This window comes from Dendrobates tinctorius, unplaced genomic scaffold, assembly GCF_039654945.1.
Source record: "Dendrobates tinctorius isolate UK_male_01 unplaced genomic scaffold, ASM3965494v1 ptg000008l, whole genome shotgun sequence".
In the NCBI taxonomy this organism is placed as follows: Eukaryota; Metazoa; Chordata; class Amphibia; order Anura; family Dendrobatidae; genus Dendrobates; species Dendrobates tinctorius.
The window spans coordinates 36435338-36455862 of record NW_027361676.1 but is presented as its reverse complement, the minus strand read 5'-3'; the positions used below and the strand labels follow the sequence as shown (position 1 = coordinate 36455862).

The following is a 20525-nucleotide window of genomic DNA, read 5'->3' as shown; positions in this document are numbered from 1 at the left end:
AGTGCTTCCTCTAAATTATCCGGCGTTAACAGCCCTGCTCCAGAAGGTGCGAAGACTGTGCGCGCACATCCGCCGGTCGCCTGTACACTCCGTTCGTATGCAGAAGCTGCAGCGATTGCTCCACCTTCCCAACCACCGCCTCATTATCGACATTGCAACAAGGTGGAACTCCACCCTGCACATGGTGGAGCGGCTGTGCGAGCAGAGGCAGGCCATAATGCATTTGTGGGAGGATACACAGCCAGGCACTTTGAGAGCAGACATGGAGTTGACAGGTGTGCAGTGGTCGAAGCTGAAAGACCTTTGTAAAGTCCTTCAGTGTTTTGAGGAATGCACACGGCTGGTAAGCGCAGACGACGCCATCCTAAGCATGAGCATCCCACTTATGCGTCTGCTCATGCAAACTTTGACGCACCTTAAGGAGCAGGCGTCTGCAGCCAATGTTGATGAGGAGGAAGAGGAGGAGGGAATCCTTGATGACATTCAGCCATTGTCTGCTCAGGGACCTCTCCTGGACGAGGTGGAGGAAGAAGAGGAGGAGGAGGATGATGATGGGGATGATTACTTAGGGGAGGAGGATGCATCTCGTGGGGCAAGTGAAAATGTTGGCGTGGCAAGGTCTGGTACAGGGTTTGTGCGTGTCTGGAGGGATGTGGATTTGCCAGAAAGTGCTCCTCCACCCAGCACTCGCAGTGCATCATTGACACCGGGAACATTGGCCCACATGTCAGATTATGCCTTGCGGATCCTAAAAAGGGACCCCCGCATTGCCAAAATGATGAACGATGACGACTACTGGTTGGCCAGCATCCTGGATCCACGCTATAAAGGCAAATTACAAAACATCATGCCACAGGAGAACCTTGACCTAATATTGGCTAATAAACAAGCAACTCTGGTAAATCGGTTGCTTGAGGCATTCCCAGCACACAGCAGCGGTGATGGTTCTCACACGAGCCGTACGGGCCGGGGGCAGCTTGGCAGAGGTGTTCGTGGTGCACACAGCAGAAGTGGCGTTGGAGACAGGGGTTTCATGACAATGTTGTGGACTGATTTTTCAAATACCGCTCACACAACTGGTAATACTGCATCGATGGAAAGTGACAGGAGACAGCAGTTGTCAACTATGGTTACAAACTACTTTTCCTCCCATATCGATGTTCTCCCACACAGGTCATTCCCCTTTGACTATTGGGCCGCTAAACTGGACACCTGGCCTGAATTGGCCCAATATGCCTTACAGGAGCTCGCTTGCCCAGCTGCAAGTGTGCTATCGGAAAGAGTCTTCAGTGCAGCTGGATCAATCCTGACAGAAAAAAGGACCCGTCTGTCAACCCAAAATGTGGATGATCTAACCTTCATTAAAATGAACCACGCATGGGTTTCCAAGGATTTTGTCCCACCTTCCCCTGATGACACATAGGGTGACAGAAAAATGGCTTGCTTTGGTCCACCTCTTCCTGGTACTTCACCTATTTCGCCTTTTGCATCAGCTGAATGTCCAACATCAACATATGCCACTTTCTAAAACTCCCTAACTGTGCTGCCTCCCCCCCATGGCCGGGGTCACCACCTTGCGCACGACACCGTGCGAGTGCCGTTGCCCTGGACAGGTGGGTAGGCCGACTCTTGGGCGCGGGCACTGGCACAGGGTCCCTCATAGTGCAATCAAGTGTCTCTGACGGTGGTGGTGCACACCCGCCGTCAGACACACCGCTGTACTATGAGGGGCCCAGTGCCAGTACCGACGCCCACGAGCGGGCACCCCTTGCTTGGGCAGTGCCCCAGCATTTGCAATCTTTACCTCTCCCTGCTCCTCCGCTGTGTAATCTGGGCCGTCAAATCCATACTGTGCCTGACACCGTCTGAGCCTGCCTCCTGATGTATAGACATATTTTGAATGTGTACGCTATCCATACATGTTATCTGGGGATACTGTACCCTTTCTAACCTTTGTGCAATCACGTGCAATCCATACTGGGCCTAACACCGTCTGAGCCTGCCTCCTGAGACATATATTTTGAATGTGTACGCTATCCATACATGTTATCTGGGGATACGGTACCCTTTCTAACCTTTGTGCAATCACGTGCAATCCATACTGGGCCTAACACCGTCTGAGCCTGCCTCCTGAGACATATATTTTGAATGTGTACGCTATCCATACATGTTACCCGGGGAAACGGTAGCCTTTCTAACCTTTGTGCAATCACGTGCAATCCATACTGGGCCTAACACCGTCTGAGCCTGCCTCCTGAGACATATTTTGAATGTGTACGCTATCCATACATGTTATCCGGGGAAACGGTACCCTTTCTAACCTTTGTGCAATCACGTGCAATCCATACTGGGCCTAACACCGTCTGAGCCTGCCTCCTGAGACATATATTTTGAATGTGTACACTATCCATACATGTTATCTGGGGATACGGTACCCTTTCTCACCTTTGTGCAATCACGTGCAATCCATACTGGGCCTAACACCGTCTGAGAATGATAGATGGGGCCCACCATACACTGGAACATTCCAAAGGTGGACATCAGACACTGGAGCAGCATTTACAGGGCCCATTATACACTGGAGCATTAGAAATGGGGCCCATTATGTTTGGAGCATTATTTAGGCCCATAAGACAGTGGAGCTTCATCCATGGGGACCAACATATACTGTAGCATTATGTGGAGCTCATCATATACTGTTTCAAACATTATATGGGACCAATGATTCTGTATGGAGAAATAGATGGGCCTCGTCATGAGATGTAAAAAGTGAGGTATTTTTCATTGTACTATACCGCTATTTCTCTGCCGTATCGGAGCATGATGAGTTGTGGTATGTGTTAAAGGGGCGCTCTTTCGCCCAGGGCACATGAAAACCTGGAGCCAGCCCTCCCCCCCCCCCACAGTCTGTAGCCAAATAACCCCCATTTTTCAGTGCGTAACTTGTATTATGAAGTTAATTAAGGTTGACAAGCTTAAGTAAGAAGAATTGATGCTTTTGGCATTCAAATGGGCACTGTTGGTGTGTTTCCTGTCCTCCTCTCACTGCCGACTTTTATTCCCCATTGACTTACATTGGGTTTCGTGTTTCGGGACGACCCCGACTTTTCCCTATAATCGGACGATCTTGCTCGACCCGACTTTTGGAAAAGTCGGGTTTCACGAAACGAAACGCGACCCTAAAAAACCAAAAGTCGCTCAACTCTATTAATAACTATATTACTGCCTGGGAATACATATGGGCCACACACAGACTCTCAGTCTCTAGAATTAAAGATGGAGAATTTCCCATTTGCGAATTTCTAGAAATCTACACACACTTTCCCCTGACATCACCTCTAATGAGGTGCACATATAGATTTGTGAAAAGAGGCGTTTTAATTCCTGTGAACCGAGATCTGCGCTGCCATCACACCCAGACATCAGCCTCCAAACAGGATAATTACATTAGGAACTAAAATCAAAGAGAGGGGTGTGTGTGAGAGCGAGCGGCTGTACGCTGCGCCAACATGACCGCTCTTGTAATAAGACATTAATTAAAGGAAATTACTCTCAGTAATATTATGACATTTTAAAGCTCCATTACAAGGTATGATTTCCATATTCTCAGTAATGCGCTCATCATAACCTTTTTCAGCATTGATTAACTATACATCTTTATGGCTTCCTTTACATTTCGCCCATACGATGAGCACAGCTGGTATTCTGACTTCTTACACTAGGTTTGTACCTGAACCCCAATTACATAGTTTAGTGACTAGTCCCGTCCTCCTTCACCAATAGCCTGGAATGACAAAAAAGGTCAACGTTGTTTTCCTGGAAGGATGTGACCTGGAAAAACTCAGGATATTGGCTCGTCATGGAAAATGTACACTGATGACCAAGGGATGTCCCCGCCCGCGTCACTTCCAAGCTGCACTTTCACTCCCCATGTTAAACTCACCAAATAAACATACTATCTTGCATCTCAGACATCATCGAATGGCTGTCAGCAGCAAAGGCTAAGCAAAACAGCTGTGGGCTGATATTACTAGGCTGGGAAGGTCTATGGATATTGGCCCCTTCCCAGTTTTAAAAGACCAGCCCTCAGCCATCCCAGAAATGGTGCAACCATTAGATGCACTAATTCTGACGCTTAGCCTTAGGTCTTCTCTATTGCATTGGTGCGTTGGCAATCAGGATAATGAGTTTGTAAGGTTAATGTCAGCAGCTGTCGCTAACATCAAGCCCTGGGGTTAGTTATGGAGGGATGTTTGGCAGACACCCCCATTACTAACCCTGTAGTCAAAAGAAATACACACACTAAAGTCCTTTATTTGTAAGAAGAAAAAAAATCACTCCCTGAAAATTTCCCTCTTTATCCCATAAAAAAAAAAAAAATCATCCGCACTAGTCTGCCATGATCCAAACAAATGGAGATCCCACTACGATCACAGCCTTTCTTTGTCCAGTGTACGGGGCCCAGTTCACACTAGGAATGTTTAAAGTTTTTTTTTTATATAATTTTTTTTAATGCACGTTTTCAGCTGCGTTTTACAGTACCAGCAAAGTCTGAGATTTCAGAAATCTCATGCACACACCTTTTTTTGTCCTCAGTATTTTGTGCTTTGCATGGTTTTTTGCACAACAGAGCATGTCACTTCTTTCAGCTTTTTTCACCCACTGAAATGGGTGTTGAAAAAACTATGAAGATCCACATTAAAAAAAACACAGGTATCAGGTTTTGCGGCATTTTTTGTGCCAAAACCTGAATAGTATGAGATTTTTCTTTTTTCGTACTAAACATTATATAATGCACAAGAGACGAATGTAGCATGACAAAATCGCAGCAAAAAAAACAAAAAAAACAAAAAAAAAAAGCAAAACCTGCTTTTTCTCTCTGCAGCTTCTTTCCTGCCAAGAGATCAGCTTTTGCTGCAGAAAAAAAACCCGCGGACAAAAAATGCCTAGTGTGAACATGGCCTAACAGGAAATATTGCTACACAATTGTTATGACAGGGTTTCTAAAGTTCCCCGCTAAGTCCTAGGAGCGGACGTATCACTACACTGCAGTCTTGCTTTTTGCCTACAGTATATAACAGTAATATCACTTAGGTTTGGGTACTTTGCCATAGTCATCAATTACACGACAAGGGAAAACAGGTCATGAGGCATTCAGGTGTCCAGAAAAGTTTTAGTAGACCTGCCGTAAAGAAAAGAACTGTAGACAGTACAAGGTGAAAGAGGACGAGAGGAAATAGAAGCTGGATAGCAGCACTAGTGCTCTCCCTGCCCAAACCTCCACAGATCCCACACCAATAATTCACAACCGGTCAATGTAATATTTAGGTGGACTGAAACCATTTTGCAGCTGATGAAACCTTGGGATAAAAAACGTCTGCCCTCATTGAAGGTCCAGACCACAGGTTAAATCTAGGAAAAGCCGTAAATTGCTAATTAAAGATGTAGAGATTAACTATGTCTAGAAGCAAAAAAAACAATACCTGCGGAGCTCATTCATAACCTTGAAAGCCTTCCTGGTGTGCCGCGGGTTCATAGTCACTGGACAGAACTTCTCGGTGCTCTCCTTCACTTCCACAGGCTTCTGCTGGCATACCTTACTATTCCTGTGCACAAAACACACGAGATATTACCTTATTACAGTAATAAGACGCATCACTCCATTGTTAGGCTCTGTTCATATTATCGTTTAACGTCTATGTGGAGAATTTCATTACGGCGACTTACTCCAAAAACAACCAATTAACACCACTGGCCATAATGGAGTCTGTAGAGTTTCTCTCATCCTGCGTTATTCCGCAGAAAACTTCACAATATCAGCAACAGAGCCTCCAAAGCAGATGTGAACACAGCCTAAACAGTGACAACCTCTGAGAACAGATCTTCACAGATTTAGTCTCACACTGCACAAAAGTACTGGTGAGAAACTTTGAAAAATAGGAAAGAAAAAAAAAAAAAGTAACATGCTGATACATGCAGCCCAATCCACGATCTGCTGCGGTGTTTCAGAGAAAAGCCATACTGTAGTTTAATAGCCTCCTAAGCCATCTATAAGGGCATGTAGAGCATAGGAACCGGAATAAAACGATACCATGATATCTGTGATTCGAGGTCTTATTCCAGAGATATATATGTTTTTCTTAAATGTAAATGAGCTGTTCCAGGCTATGGGCCGGACACTGGTTTGCATGAGACGCTTCCTCCAGAGATTATTATAATTTAAAGGGGCTATTACCAGTGTGATGGCCGCTCTGTGCTCTCCTGATCTCACTTCCATCTCACAGGCAGACGGGGCTGTACTGCTGCAGAGCTGTGAGAGCTGCAGCAAAGGTGTTTGTAAGGAGACAAGGTGCAGTTCTCCAGTTCTGTGTTAGTTACATGTCTCACACTGGTAAATCTCACTTTCATGTATAATAATCTTTGGAGGCCGAACCTCATGCAGATCAGTGTCTGACCAACAGCACTGAACAGCTCATTTACATTTAAGAAAAATGTAAATTTCTCTCTAATAAGTCATCGCATATCAAGGTATCATGTCATTGATTTTACTGACAGATTTCCTTTAACCCCTTTCTGCCATCTGACGTACTATCCCATCCATGTGCCCCGGCACAATTAGACCATGGACGGGATAGTACGTCATGGCATCGGCCATGCTCACAGGGGGGAGCGAGGCCAGGTGTCAGCTGATTCTCACAGCTGACACCCAGCAGTAAGTGCTAGGAGCGGTCAGGTGTCGGCAGAGGGGCCGACAGCAGCCCCTCTGCCTTTGGCTCGGAGACGCCGCAGCATGACGCAGGGTCCCGATCGCTGCCACGGAGACCTGATGTCGCCATGACGACATCTGGGTCTCCAGAGCTGAGAAACTTCCTGTCATGCACAGTGCATGTCAGGAAGTCTCAGGTCAGTGTGCACCCCATTGCAACGTTAACAGCTTCTATAGCATGCAGATGCTGCTTCATCTACATGCTATAGAAGCGGCCAGCCTGCAAAAAATGAGTGTCCCATAGTGGGACAAAGTGTAAAACATAGAATGAAGAAAAAAAAAATAAATAAATAATATTATAATAATTTTGAAAATAGAAGAAAGAAAAAAAATTAAAAAAAAAATAAATCAATATTTATCATATCAATAAAATATTTGAATGAAAAAAAATGTAAAAACAATAAAAGTACACACACTTGGTATCGCCTCGTCCGTAACTACTCGACCTATAGAACTGTCCCGCTAGTTAACCCCTTTAGTGAACCCCATAAAAAAAAAAAAAAAAAAAAGGCCGGTCATGAGCGTGGGTCATTGTACTCCGCGGTGGCTGCTGGCACCATACACAGACGCTGGGGCGACCTTTGACTGGACTTACGGACTGTTATGCCTTTGGGTGATGTATTATACTCCAGTTTGGGGTCTCTAACAGACATACATTATCAGCCCTTTTCCTTTTGGTAACTTTGGTTACTTTCTTGGGCTACTGACTTCATCTCATTGGGAGTTATACTATGTATTTATACTCCATCTATTAGGCTTATCTTAAACATTATAGGGCTCCTCCCAGGAGGTATTGATTGTCACTCTCAGTCATGTACTATGCACTTTATATATAGGTACAGGATTCTATTATACTGTCCAGTCATTTGTGTGCTTCTTTTGTCCCCACTATACTGTCTGTACTATATGCTATGACATTGAGTATGTTATTGTTCTATATTGGTGCCTCTACGTTCTGCAGCCAGCGGTCTACAATTTGACTAGATTTTTTAATTGTTTTTATGTGTGTTGTCTTTTGCTGCTCTTTTGCTGCCTTTGTGTTTTCTATAATAAAAATTATATTTATATTAATATTTGGTTTTTGGCGTGGTGATCCCACTTACATGCATAGTCTTTTTCTCTTTCCTTGTTCATTTGTCTAGTTAACTTGCATGTGGTGATCCCTGCATGAGTATTTACTTGGTTGGTGCCCACTCACCTGTTTTCTAATCAGAGTCACGACCCATGACGCCTACGTAGGCGTCATGAAAAGTCGTGCCCAAACGACCCATGACGCCCCAGTAGGCGTCATGCTATAAATAGCGTTCCTGCGGGTCGGGTGACCGGGGTCACTGAAAAGTCACCCGACCCACAGATACAGGACAACATTGAGTTAAACCCGGGGGGGGGGGTGGCTTCGCCCCCACGTGGTTAGGAACGCTCTGATTGGCTGTTAAAAGTGAAACAGCCAATCAGAGCGAAAGTAATATTTCATCAATGAAAAGTGATGAAATATTACAATCCAGCCATGGCCGATACTGCACTAGCATCGGACATGGCTGGAGACACTAATTTAACCCCCCCACACCGGCTTCCGGGGCGATCGGCCCCCGCCACGGACTGACGTCACGATCTGCTCCCCCTCCCTCCTGTCCCCCCCGCTGTCCGATCCCCCCTCACCCTCCCCGGTACCTTCTATGTCCCGTTCTGCCTCCCGATGTCCTGCCGTCCCTCCTGCATGGGCGCTGCCATCTTGGAAAATGGCGGGCGCATGCGCAGTGCGCCCTCCGGCATTTCCCGGCTGCAGATTCAATTTTTTTTTATTTTGATCACTGTGATAAACTCTCACAGTGATCAAAATAAAAAAAAAAGTAAATCACCGCCCCCCCCCCCCCCCCCCATCACCCCCATAGGCAGGCACATGTAATAAAATAAAGAAAATATTTTTATTTCTCAATTAGGGCTAGGGTTAGGGGTAGGGTGGAATTAGGTTTGGGATTAGGGTTAGGGCTGGAATTAGGGTTAGGAATAGGTTTAGGAGTGGGTTGGGGTTGGGATTAGGGAAAGGCTTGTGGTTAGGGTTAGCGGTGTATTGGGGTTAGGGGTGTGTTGGGGTTAGGACTCGAGCTAGAATTGAAAGGTTTCCACTGTTTTGGCACATCAGGGGGTCTCCAAACGCGACATGGAGCCACCATTTATTCCAGTCAATTTTGCGTTCAAAAAGTGAAACAGTGCTCCCTCCATTCCAAGCCCTGATGTGTGCCCAAACAGTGGTTTACCCCCACATATGGGGTACCATCGTACTCAAAACAAACTGGACAACAACTTTTGGGGTCGAATTTATCCTGTTACCCTTGTTAAAATAAAATATTGTGGGCTAAAAATAATTTTTTGAGGAAAAAAAAATATTTTTATTTTCACGACTCTGCGTTGTAAACTTCTGTGAAGCACCTGGAGGTTCAAAGTGCTCACTATGCATCTAGATAAGTTCCTTAGGGGGTCTAGTTTCCAAAATGGGGTCATTTGTGGGGGAGCTCCAAAGCTTAGGCACACAGGGGCTCGCCAAACACGATATGGTGTCCGCTAACGATTGGAGCTAATTTTCCGTTCAAAAAGTCAAATGGCGCTCCTTCCCTTTTGAGCCCTGCCGTGCGCCCAAACAGTGGTTCCCCCCCACATATGGGGTACCAGCGTACTCCAGACAAACTGGATAACAACTTTTGTGGTCCAATTTATCCTGTTTCCCTTGAGAAAAATTAGCTTGCTAAAATATAATTTTTGAGGAAAAAAAATGATTTTTTTTTTATTTTCTCTGCTTTGTGTTATAATCTTCTGTGAAGCACCTGGGGGTCTAAAGTGTTCACTTCACATCTAGATAAGTTCCTTTGGGGGTCTAGTTTCCAAAATGGGGTCACTTGTGGGGGAGCTCCAATGTTTAGGCACACAGGGACTCTCCAAATGTGACATGGCAACCGCTAAATATTCCAGCATATTTTCCATTCAAAAAGTTAAATGGTGCTCGTTCCATTCTGAGCTCTGCCGTGCGCCCAAACAGTGGTTTATGGCCACATATGAGGTATCGGTGTACTCAGGAGAAATTGCTCAACAAATTTTAAGATCCATTTTATCCTGTTACCGATGTGAAAAAGAAAAAATTGATGCTAAAATAAAATTTATGTTGGAAAAATTAAAATGTCCATTTTTTCCTTCAATGTTGCTTTAGCTCCTGTGAAACACCTGAAGGGTTAATAATCTTCTTGAATGTAGTTTTGAGTAGCTTGAGGGGTGCAGTTTTTAGATTGGTGTCACTTTTGGTTATTTTCTGCCATATAGACCCCTCAAAGTGACCTAAAATGTGAGGTGGCCCCGAAAAAAAATGGTTTTGTACATTTTGTTGTAAAAATGAGAAAATCGCTGGTCAACTTTTAACCCTTATAACGTCCTAACAAAAAAAAAAAAAAAAAAAAAATTGTTTCCAAAATTGTGCTGATGTAAAGTAGACATGTGGGAAATGTTATTTATTAACTATTTTGTGTCACCTCTCTGGTTTAACAGAATAAAAATTCAAAATTTGAAAATAGCGAAATTTCCAAAATTTGACAAATTTCCATTTTTTTCACAAATAAACGCAAAAATTATTGACCTAAATTTACCACTAACATGAAGCCCAATATGTCACAAAAAAACAAGACATGTGGGAAATGTTATTTATTAACTATTTTGTGTCAGATAACTCTCTGGTTTAACACAATAAAAATTTGAAAATTGCGAAATTTTCTCCAAATATCCTTTTTTTCACGAACGCAAAAATTATCAACCCAAATTTACCACTAACATGAAGCCCAATATGTCATTAAGAAACATTCTCAGAATCGCTAGGATGCGTTGAAGCGTTCTAGAGTTATTACCTCATAAAGGGACACTGGTCAGAAATGCAAAAAATGGCCAGGTCATTAAGGTCAAAATAGGCTGGGTCATGAAGGGGTTAAAGTAAAAAAAAAAAAAAAAAGTAAATAAAACCCCCATTATCACCCCCTTAGTTAGGGAAAAATCATTTTTAAAAAATATTTATTTTCATTTTTCCATTACGGTTAGAGTTGGGCTAAAGTGAGTTGGGCTAAAGTTAGGGTTTGGATTAGGGTTAGTTGTGTGTTAAGCAGGGCTGTGGAGTCGGAGTCGTGGAGTCGGAGTCGGAGTCAGTTTTGGTTGGAGTCGGAGTCGGTAGAAATGTACCGACTCCAGCTTTAAAAAAAATGTATTCATATTTCATAATTGAACTTTCATATGAATTTTATAAATGTTACTCAAATATATATGTTCTATCAAACTATGAACAACAGTGATAAGCAGTTCTGCTGGAGATAGAGACATTTCTTACTTCTTGTGTGTCACTGTTCTCCACTGCCCTTATCTAATCTTATACTTGGTTAACCTCATGCTGCCCCAACCCCCCTACTTACAATGTATGAAACTGAAAGTGAAAATGTGTTGCAAATTCTTAGTAGTAAAGCTCCTCCTCTAGACTAGATCATACTAGGTGTGCTTCCAAGCATCTCACAGCTGCCTGCTACTCAGAAGAGGAAGACTGTAAGAAGTATTATCCTTTCAACAAACTTTGCATCAGTTAACTGTGAGTACATGAGGAATAATAACAGTATTACTGACCACTATATCAGTTGTACGACCTGGCAATAATTTTGTACAATTGTTTTTAGGAAAAACAATTGTCATTTGGATTGTGAATGCAGAATTAAAAACCTGAGAATGTCAAAGAAGCATCACATTAAATCAGCTGTATTTGAACATTTCACCATCACTCAAGATAGAAAACATTGTCTGTCAGTGTATGACAAATGATCCAGACGAAAACAAATGCTGTGAAGCCAAGATGAGTGCATATTCAGGCAAAGATAAAAATGCTCCTACCAGAGCTTCTAATCTAAAGAGACATTTACAGCGCTTTCATCCAGAAGTACTGAAAGCAGTGGATGAGAAAGACTGCATCCAAACCAATTTACCAGTGCCCAGCTCTTCCAGCCAAACAAAGGAGCAGAGAACTTTGCAGCCATCAGTTGCAAGATATTTTGTCAGTGACAAAGTTACTGTGACAATGACAGTAGATACATTTAAAAAACAGATCATAGAGCTTGTTGTAAAGGATAGTGTGCCTATTTCATTATTTTCACGACCAGCTTTTATGTGTCTGAATGGGGAAATGGCCCGCAAGCTTGGTGTTTCTAGAGAGAGAGAGAGAGAGAGAGAGAGAGAGAGAGAGTGTATTAGAAAATTAGTAATCGAAGAGGCTTTTAAACAAAAGGAAGAACTTAAAAAAACTCTCAAGGGACGCTTTAAAATGGATGCCTGCACACGTCAGAGTGAACTATTTTGCCATCAATGTCCGATTTGTTTGTGACAAAAATGAAATAGTTACCAAGACATTGGCAGTAAAAGACACCAAAGCTCATCACACCAGTGAGTTTCTCCAGGTCTTGGTGGAAAAGGTTCTGCAAGACTATGAACTTAAAAAAGAGCAAGTTCTTTCTGTCGTAACTGACAATGCTTCAAATATGATAAGTATTATTAAGCTAATGAATGAGAGTAATGATGGTGACCAGCAGCTAGAAGAACATTCTGGGTCCACAGACACAAATGTTTGAAATAGAGGAACACAGTATTGTAACTGAGGAGCAAACTGAAGTTGCTTCAGATGAACAGCAACAAGATCGTTTAGATGATCTTGATGATGAAATTGTGTCAATATGTTCTTTCATTCATCACATGCGCTGTGTTGTGCATACGCTACAGCTGGCTATAAGAGACAGTCTGCAAGAAGGACATGCTGCTGCACTGATTGGCAAGGTGAGAAAATTGGCTACTGTTGCCAGAACCCCTAAAGTTGACTCAATTTTGAAGAGACGTGCTGGAAAAGGGGCAATTATTGATCAAGCCACACGATGGGGCAGTACTTACTTAATGATTCAGCGCTTGGTTGAACTGAAAACCTTTCTTGTAGACATGGCTAACCCTCAACTGACGCTAAATGAAAGTCAGTGGAATCAGGTGACTGAGCTAGAAAAATTGCTAGAGCACCCATTTACAGTGACTAAAAAATTACAAGCAGAGGACTTAACTCCAGGTATTTTCTTAAAGGAGTGGAAGAACCTGATGTTTCGCCTGTCCCAAATAGGAGGGTTAATTGCAAGTGGCATTGCTACATCAATGAAATGGAGAGAGGAGCTATTACAAAATAACATTCTTTTGGCAGCTGTTTATGTAGACCCAATGCATCGGATTCTTCTAGATGATCAACAGCTAAGGCTAGTTTCACATTAGCGTTTTTTTGCGCAGCGCATCGGGCGCATAAAAAACGCAAAGAAAAACGCAAAACAAACGCGCGTTTTTTTAACGTCATGCGCACGCTGATGTGTAAAAAAAACGCAGCGTTGTTTGCGTTTTACATGCGTTTTTTGCATGCGTTGGCGTTTTTTATGCGCATGCGTTTTTAAGTGTGACGTTTTTTCCATTGTCTAGAGAACATTCTAGACTTGTTTAACTCAAAAACGCATGCGCAAAAAAACGCAAGCGTGCGCAAGACCATGCGCACGCATGCGTTCCCATAGGCTCCAATGTGGTGTTTTTGCTCATTCCGTGCGCAAGCGTGCGCATGCGTTTTTTTGACGAGACAGGGCGGAACCAAAAATGCAACATGTTGCGTCTGGCGCGCCTGGCGCAAAAGACAAAAAAACGCATGCGCACGAAAACGCAAGTATGCGCAAGACCATGCGCACGTCATGTTAAGTATAGGTGCGCTGTGCGCATGCGCACGGGTGCGCACGATGCGCTGCGCACAAAAGCGCTAATGTGAAACCAGCCTAAGTAAAGGAAAAGAAGCTCTGTTTGAAATAGCAGTAAGGATGAAAGGGTTGCAGAACAGTCAGGAGGAACAAGAAGAATTTGGTCGTCCTGCCACATCTTCACCCTCATCATCAACTGATGAAGAATTTAATTTCGAAAAATATTTGGATCACAAGGACCGTGCAAAGCGTTCCCGCATAGAAGAGTCATCCCCATCAAGGAACACAGCCAGTACATTTCAGCAGAATTTTTCATGTGCACTAAAAGAAATTGAGAAATTTGACCGTTCATCAAAAATAACAGTGCAACAAGCGATTCCTCTGTATCCTGACATTGTCAGAGATGTTGCCCGAGTGGTTACTGCTTTGCCACCAACACAAGTTAGTGTAGAGAGGTTGTTCTCTGCTCTCAAAATAATTAGATCAGTTTTGAGGGCATCCATGAAGGAGGATCTGACAGAGGCAATACTTTTTCTGAGGACAAATTTATAGATTTCTTCTTACTAACTGCATAAAAGTGTTTATTGCATATTTACTTACAGTTTAGAAAAGTTTATAAAAGTTATTTGCTATATTCTAATTGTATTCTAATAAATGTAGTTTTTGCTCTAAGTGGTCTGATTACTTATATGATGGTGAGAAACTGAATAAGCACGATGTTTAATATTTTACAACAGTAAATTTGTTGTTATGAATTGGCCATTTATCAAGGAGTCGGAGCCGGAGCCTGATAAAATCCAGGTGTCGGAGTCGCAACTGTGGCTTACCGACTCCACAGCCCTGGTGTTAAGGTACTGTCACACTTAGCGATGTACCAGCGATCCCGACCAGCGATATGACGCGGTCAGGATCGCTGGTACATAGCTAAGTGGTCACTAGTGAGCTGCCACACAGGCATCGCTGGGGACGGGGGTCGCTACTTACCTGTCACACTAGGCGATCCTGCGTCTTCCCGCCTGGCTCCACGCTCGTCTCTCCACAGGAAGCGCCGCAGGAAGCTGACGACGAAAAGCGGTCCTGAATGTTCTCGCGCGATCAGCGATAACCAGTGGGGGAGCGGGTCATAGGTAAGTATCACACAGCGATGTCGCTAGCAATATCGCTATAACGTCACAAGTTATAGCGATATTGCTTGCGATATCGCTTAGTGTGACAGTACCTTTAATGTTAAGTTTGTGGTTAGTGTTACAGCTGGTATTCGGGTTAGGGATGTGTTGGGGTTAGGGTTGCAGTTAGAATAGAGGGGTTTCCACTGTTTAGGCAAATCAGGGGCTCTCCAAACACGACAATTCCAGCCAATTCTGCATTGAAAAAGTCAAACAGTGCTCCTTCACTTCCGAGCTCTGCTGTGCGCCCAAACAGTGATTTACCCCCACATATAGGGTATCGGCATACTCAGGACAAATTGGATAACTTTTGGGGTGCAATTTCTCCTGATACCCTTGTGAAAAAAAAAAATTGGGGGCGAAAAGATTTTTGGGAAAAAAAAATATGATTTTTTATTTTTACGGCTCTACGTTATAAACTTTAGTGACACACCTGGGGGTTCAAAGCTCTCACCACACATCTGGATAAGTTCCTTGGGGGGGGGGGGGGGCTAGTTTCCAAAATGGTGTCACTTGTGGGGGGTTTCCACTGTTTAGGCATATCTGGGGGCTCCTCCAAATGCGACATGGCGCCTAAACAGTGGTTTACCTGCATATGTGGGGTATCAGCGTACTCAGGACAAAGTGTACAACAACTTTTGGGGTCCAATTTCTCCAGTCACCCTTGGTAAAAAAAATTGGCTCTGAATTACATTTTTTGTGAAAAAAGTTAAAAGGTTCATTTTTATTTTAAACATTCCAAAAATTCCTGAAGGGTTAATAAACGTCTTGAATGTGGTTTTGAGCACCTTCAGGGGTGCAGTTTTTAGAATGGTGTCATTTTGGGGTATTTTCTATCATATAGACCCCTCAAAGAGACTTCAAATGTGATGTGGTCCCAAAAAAAAAAAAAAAGGTGTTGCAAAAATGAGAAAAATCGCTGGTCAACTTTTAACCCTTATAACTTCCTAACAAAAAAAATATATATTTTTGGTTCCAAAATTGTGCTGATGTAACGTAAACACGTGGGAAATGTTAATTATTAAGCATTTTGTGTAACATATCTCTGATTTAAGGGCATGAAAATCCAAAGTTGGAAAACTGTTAAATTTTCGACAAATTTCCATTTTTTCCAAAACTTCTATAAATGCAAGTTATTTCAAGGAAATGTTACCACTATCATGAAGTACAATATGTCACGAGAAAATGTCAGCATCACCGGGATCAATGGAAGTGTTCCAGAGTTATTACCTCAAAGGGACAGTGGTCAGAATTGTAAAAATTGGCCTGGTCATTAACATGCAAACCACCCTTGGGGGTAAAGGGGTTAGTCCTTTCACGACATGCTCCGTACATTTAAGTGTAGAGTCGGTGGGCCGGGCTGGGGGGGTGGTCCCTCTTTATGCCGCGCAGAGATCTAACAGAGACAAGATGAGGCAGGTTCTGGGTGCAACAGGTCCAAGTTTATTCACGCTCGCCGTCCGCCTGACGGCCTCAAAAGCACACTGTACTTCCTTCAACTCACGGCCCTCCGTTTCCAGGGCCGCTTCTCACACACCGTACGTTATACTGGGGACGTGTATGCACACACCGTCCCCTACTCACTTGTCGACGCTCCTGACAAGTCCGTCACTGTGGCCGCCTTAGGCCCGTAAACCAACAGCGCTTCCACTGATCAGTCGTCGTGTCAAATACGGTGTCTCACACCCAGTGCCTCGTCCCTTCTGCGGTTCTTCCTGTCAGGACGACCCCCCTGACGTTCTCTCTCCTCAGTCCCCCTGGTTTAGATTCTCCTCACAGCGCACAGACTGTCGCAGTCCTCCTGTCACTGGAGCTCCCCCTGGGGACTGGAACCTTCTGGAACCCTCCCTCAGTATTTATAGCTCTCCCGATCCCCTGTCACTGTAACCCCGCCCCCCATGACCAACGGTTTCTAAAGCCCTAAGCTGTTGTCAAGTCCTTTGCTCACACTCCTCCCTGCCATCTAATGGTCAACCCAAGGTACTGCACGTCCACTACACTTTCCTAGCTGTTTCCCCACTGTAATAACTGACACCTACCTACACTGTGCAAACCTTTCCTTCTTCACTCTGACTAGTCCGTCCGTCAGGTCACCTTCCCTACACATGTACGACACAAGTCAAGTCTCATCCTTTTGATGTGGGCTCTGGAACTGAGCCCACATCTTTTCCGGCACATGTCAGCCGATTTTATCCACCCGTGGCTGTTAAACTGTTAAATGCAGAGATTGACAGCAGCATTTAACACAATTGCTCTGGAAGTGCATCACTAATCCCACACATCGGCACCCATGTCACATGCCCGTGAGTTGCCGATGGGATGGCATGACAGCCTGGAGTCTGCAGAAGAACCCTGTGGTTGTCATAGGCGGATAGTTATGAGCATTTCTGCTACACAAAGCAGGAATGAAGCCCTGCTGTGTGTAGCACAGGAGATTGGATGATCACACCTTCTAGTTCCCCAAGGAAGCAACTGAAGCAAGAGTAAAAGTATAAAAAAAAAAAAAAAAAGTTTTTACAAATAAAACATAAAAATTCAAATAAAAATAAATACACATATTTGGTACCGCCACGTTCAGAATCGCCCAGTTAATATATAAAAAGAATTAATCTGATCGGTAAACGATGTAACAAAAAAAGTTGATATCAGAATTATGTTTTTTTGGTCGCCGTAACACTGCATTAAAATGCAATAACGGGCGATCAAAAGATCGTATCTGCACTAAAATGGTATCAATAAAAACGTCAGCTCACAGGGAAAAAAAAACAAAAAAACTTTAGATTTTTTTACACCACTTAAATAATAACCTATACATGTTTGGTATCTACGATCTCATAATCACCTGGAGAATCATAATGGCACGTCAGTTTTAACATTTGGTGAACATGGTAAAAGAGAAAGGAAAAAAAATAAATAAATAAAAACTTTTTTGCAATTTCACCACGCTCGGAATTTTTTTCCCCCATTTTCCAGTAGATGATATGGTAAAACCAATGGTGTTGTTCAAAAGTCAAACTCATTCCGTAAAAAACAAAACCTCATATGGCCATATTGACTGAAAAATTAAAGAAAAAAAAAAAAAAAGTTCTGGCTCTGGGAAGAAGGGGAACACAAAATAGAGAGGCAAAAAAAAAAAAATCCAGAAAACAGCCTGGGGGTGAAGGAGTTAAGCCAAAAGTAAGAGCAGATTGTCCTCTATCTTAGCAGAGTAGGAGAGGAAAACCTTTTTTCTAAGATCTTATTTTGTCAGAAACTCTAAGAACAGAAAACAATCCATATGAGGATGTAAACAGTTCCTGCATGTTGGTAGAGAGCTGATGGGGTCAGAAGCCTAATTTGAGGCTTCCATAAAAACTAAGATTGATTTCCAAATGCTACACCTATAGACCACATGCATGCTGGAAATTTACATATGCAGTAAAGATAAAAATCATTTTGGTTTCCAAAGAGGACTGAGAAAATATCAAGGGCACTTATCGCAGCTAACTGGCCGCTCTGATCTTTCCTGCCATCTTTTATACCTTCGACATTACTCGGAGTCACTCATTAACAAGCTGACTGTGTTATAACCACTTGACTGATCACTTGACAAACAAGCCACCCAAGCCTGCACGATACGAAGTACAATGTACACCTTCTACACCTATACACAACCCTATTACTATGGAGGCCAGCAGAAAGCCCGCGCCCACCCTCCTGAGTATTACTAGATCACCAGCAGCGATGGGCGGACATCTCAGAGGGTCTTCACTGGATCCCTCACTGTCCCCACATTAAGCAATCATCTAAAGAGACATTCCCCTTCTGTTTTGAGGGTGCACCATGACTTGGTGGTCAGACGGAGAAACCGTACATCCAGCTTTTCATGATCTGGTGGATTTACCCCATGTACGGTAATCACCCATCTACCATCTTTTTAAGACCAATAGTAAATAGCTTTGTAGGTGGAAAAAAAAAGCCCCAAGTGATAACTATTTCTTTTTCTGTCGTTTTTTTTTTTTAGAAGGAATTTTCGTTTAACCCCTTCATGACCTTTGACGCCACATAGGCGTCATGAAAAGTCGTGCCAAAACGACCCATGACGCCTGTGGCGTCATGACTTTAAAACCCCCCTGCGGGTCAGGTGACCGGGGTCACTAAAAGGTCACCCGACCCGCACACAGAGGACACCTTAGAGTTAACCCTAGGGGGCGTGGCTTAGCCCTCACGTGCCTACGATCGCTCTGATTGTCAGTTTTTCTTTTAACAGCCAATCAGAGTGATTGTAATATTTCATCAGTGAAATTTGATGAAATATTATAAATAGCATCGGACATGGCTGGAGACACTGAACCGACCCCCCCAACTGACTGACAGCGCCGATCGGCCGCCGCCACCATCTGACGGCGCCGATCGGCAGCCGCTGTCAAAATCTGCCCCCCGCCTTCTCTCCGGTCCCCCCGCCCTCCGATCACCCCCTCTCACCCTCCACGAGGCCTCCGAACTCCCTATGGCCGTCCTGGTGTCCCGCCGTCCCAGGATCATGGGCGCCGCCATCTTGGAAAATGGTGGGCGCATGCGCCGTGCACCCGCCGGGAATCTGCGACGCTGCAGATTCATTCATTTATTTTGATCACTGTCACAGTGATCAAAATAAATAAAAAAGTAAATCACCGCCCTCCTTATCACCCCCATAGGTAGGGACGTATAATAAAATAAAGAAAATATTTTTATTTTTCCATCAGGGTTAGGGCTAGGGTTAGAATTAGGGTTAGGGTTGGAATTAGGGTTAGGGGTGTGTTGGGGTTAGGGTTATGACTAGGGTTAGGGGTGTGTTGGGGTTAGGGTTGGAGATAGAACTGAGGGGTTTCCACTGTTTAGGCACATCAGGGGGTCTCCAAACACGACATGGCGCCACCATTGATCCCAGCCAATTTTGCGTTCAAAAAGTTAAACAGTGCTCCCTCCAATTCGAGCCCCAATGTGCGCCCAAACAGTGGTTTACCCCCACATATGGGGTATCAGCGTACTCAGGAAAAATTGCACAACAACTTTGGGGGTCTAATTTCTCCTGGTATCCTTGGGAAAATAAAAAATTGGGTGCTAAATAATTATTTTTGTGGAAAAAAAAATATTTTTTATTTTCACAGCTCTGCGTTATAAACTTGTGTGGTCTAGTTTCCAAAATGGGATCACTTGTCAGGGGTTTCCACTGCTTAGGTACATCAGATACTCTGCAAAAGTAACATGACACCCACAGACCATTCCATCAAGTCGGCATTTCAAAACGTCACTACTTCTCTTCCGAGCCCCAACGTGTGTCCAAACAGTGGTCCCCCCATATATGGGGTACCAGCATACTCAGGAGAAACTGGACAACAACTTTTGGGGTACAAATTTATCCTGTTACCCTTGTGAAAATAAAAAATAGTGGGCTAAAAATCATTTTTTGGAGGAAAAAAAAATATTTTTATTTTCACTGCTCTGCGTTATAAACTTCTGTGTAGCACTTGGGGGTTCAAAGTGCTCACCACACATCTAGATAAGCTCCTTGGGGGGTCTAGTTTCCAAAATGGTGTCACTTGTGGAGGAGCTCCAATGTTTAGGCGCACAGTGGCTCTCCAAATGCGACATGGCAACCACTAAATATTCAAGCATATTTTCCATTCAAAAAGTCAAATGGCGCTCCTTCCCTTCTGAGCCCTGCCGTGCACCCAAACAGTGGTTTATGACCACATATGAGGTATCGGTGTACTCAGGAGAAATTGCCCAACAAAATTTAGGATCTATTTTATCCTGTTACCCATGTGAAAATGATAAAATTGATGCTAAAAGAAAATT

At 43.6% G+C, this 20525-nt stretch overlaps 1 protein-coding gene across 2 annotated transcripts in view; it reads right to left on the bottom strand.

Annotated features, from left to right (window-relative positions):
* KLHL2 (kelch like family member 2) overlaps positions 1–20525 on the bottom strand; it is a 199934-nt gene that overhangs the window by 163041 nt on the left and 16368 nt on the right. For both annotated transcript variants that reach the window (XM_073576986.1, XM_073576996.1), the window contains exon 2: positions 5484–5606. In XM_073576986.1, the coding sequence (XP_073433087.1) occupies positions 5484–5606 (123 nt within the window). The remainder of the gene's footprint in view (positions 1–5483; positions 5607–20525) is intronic.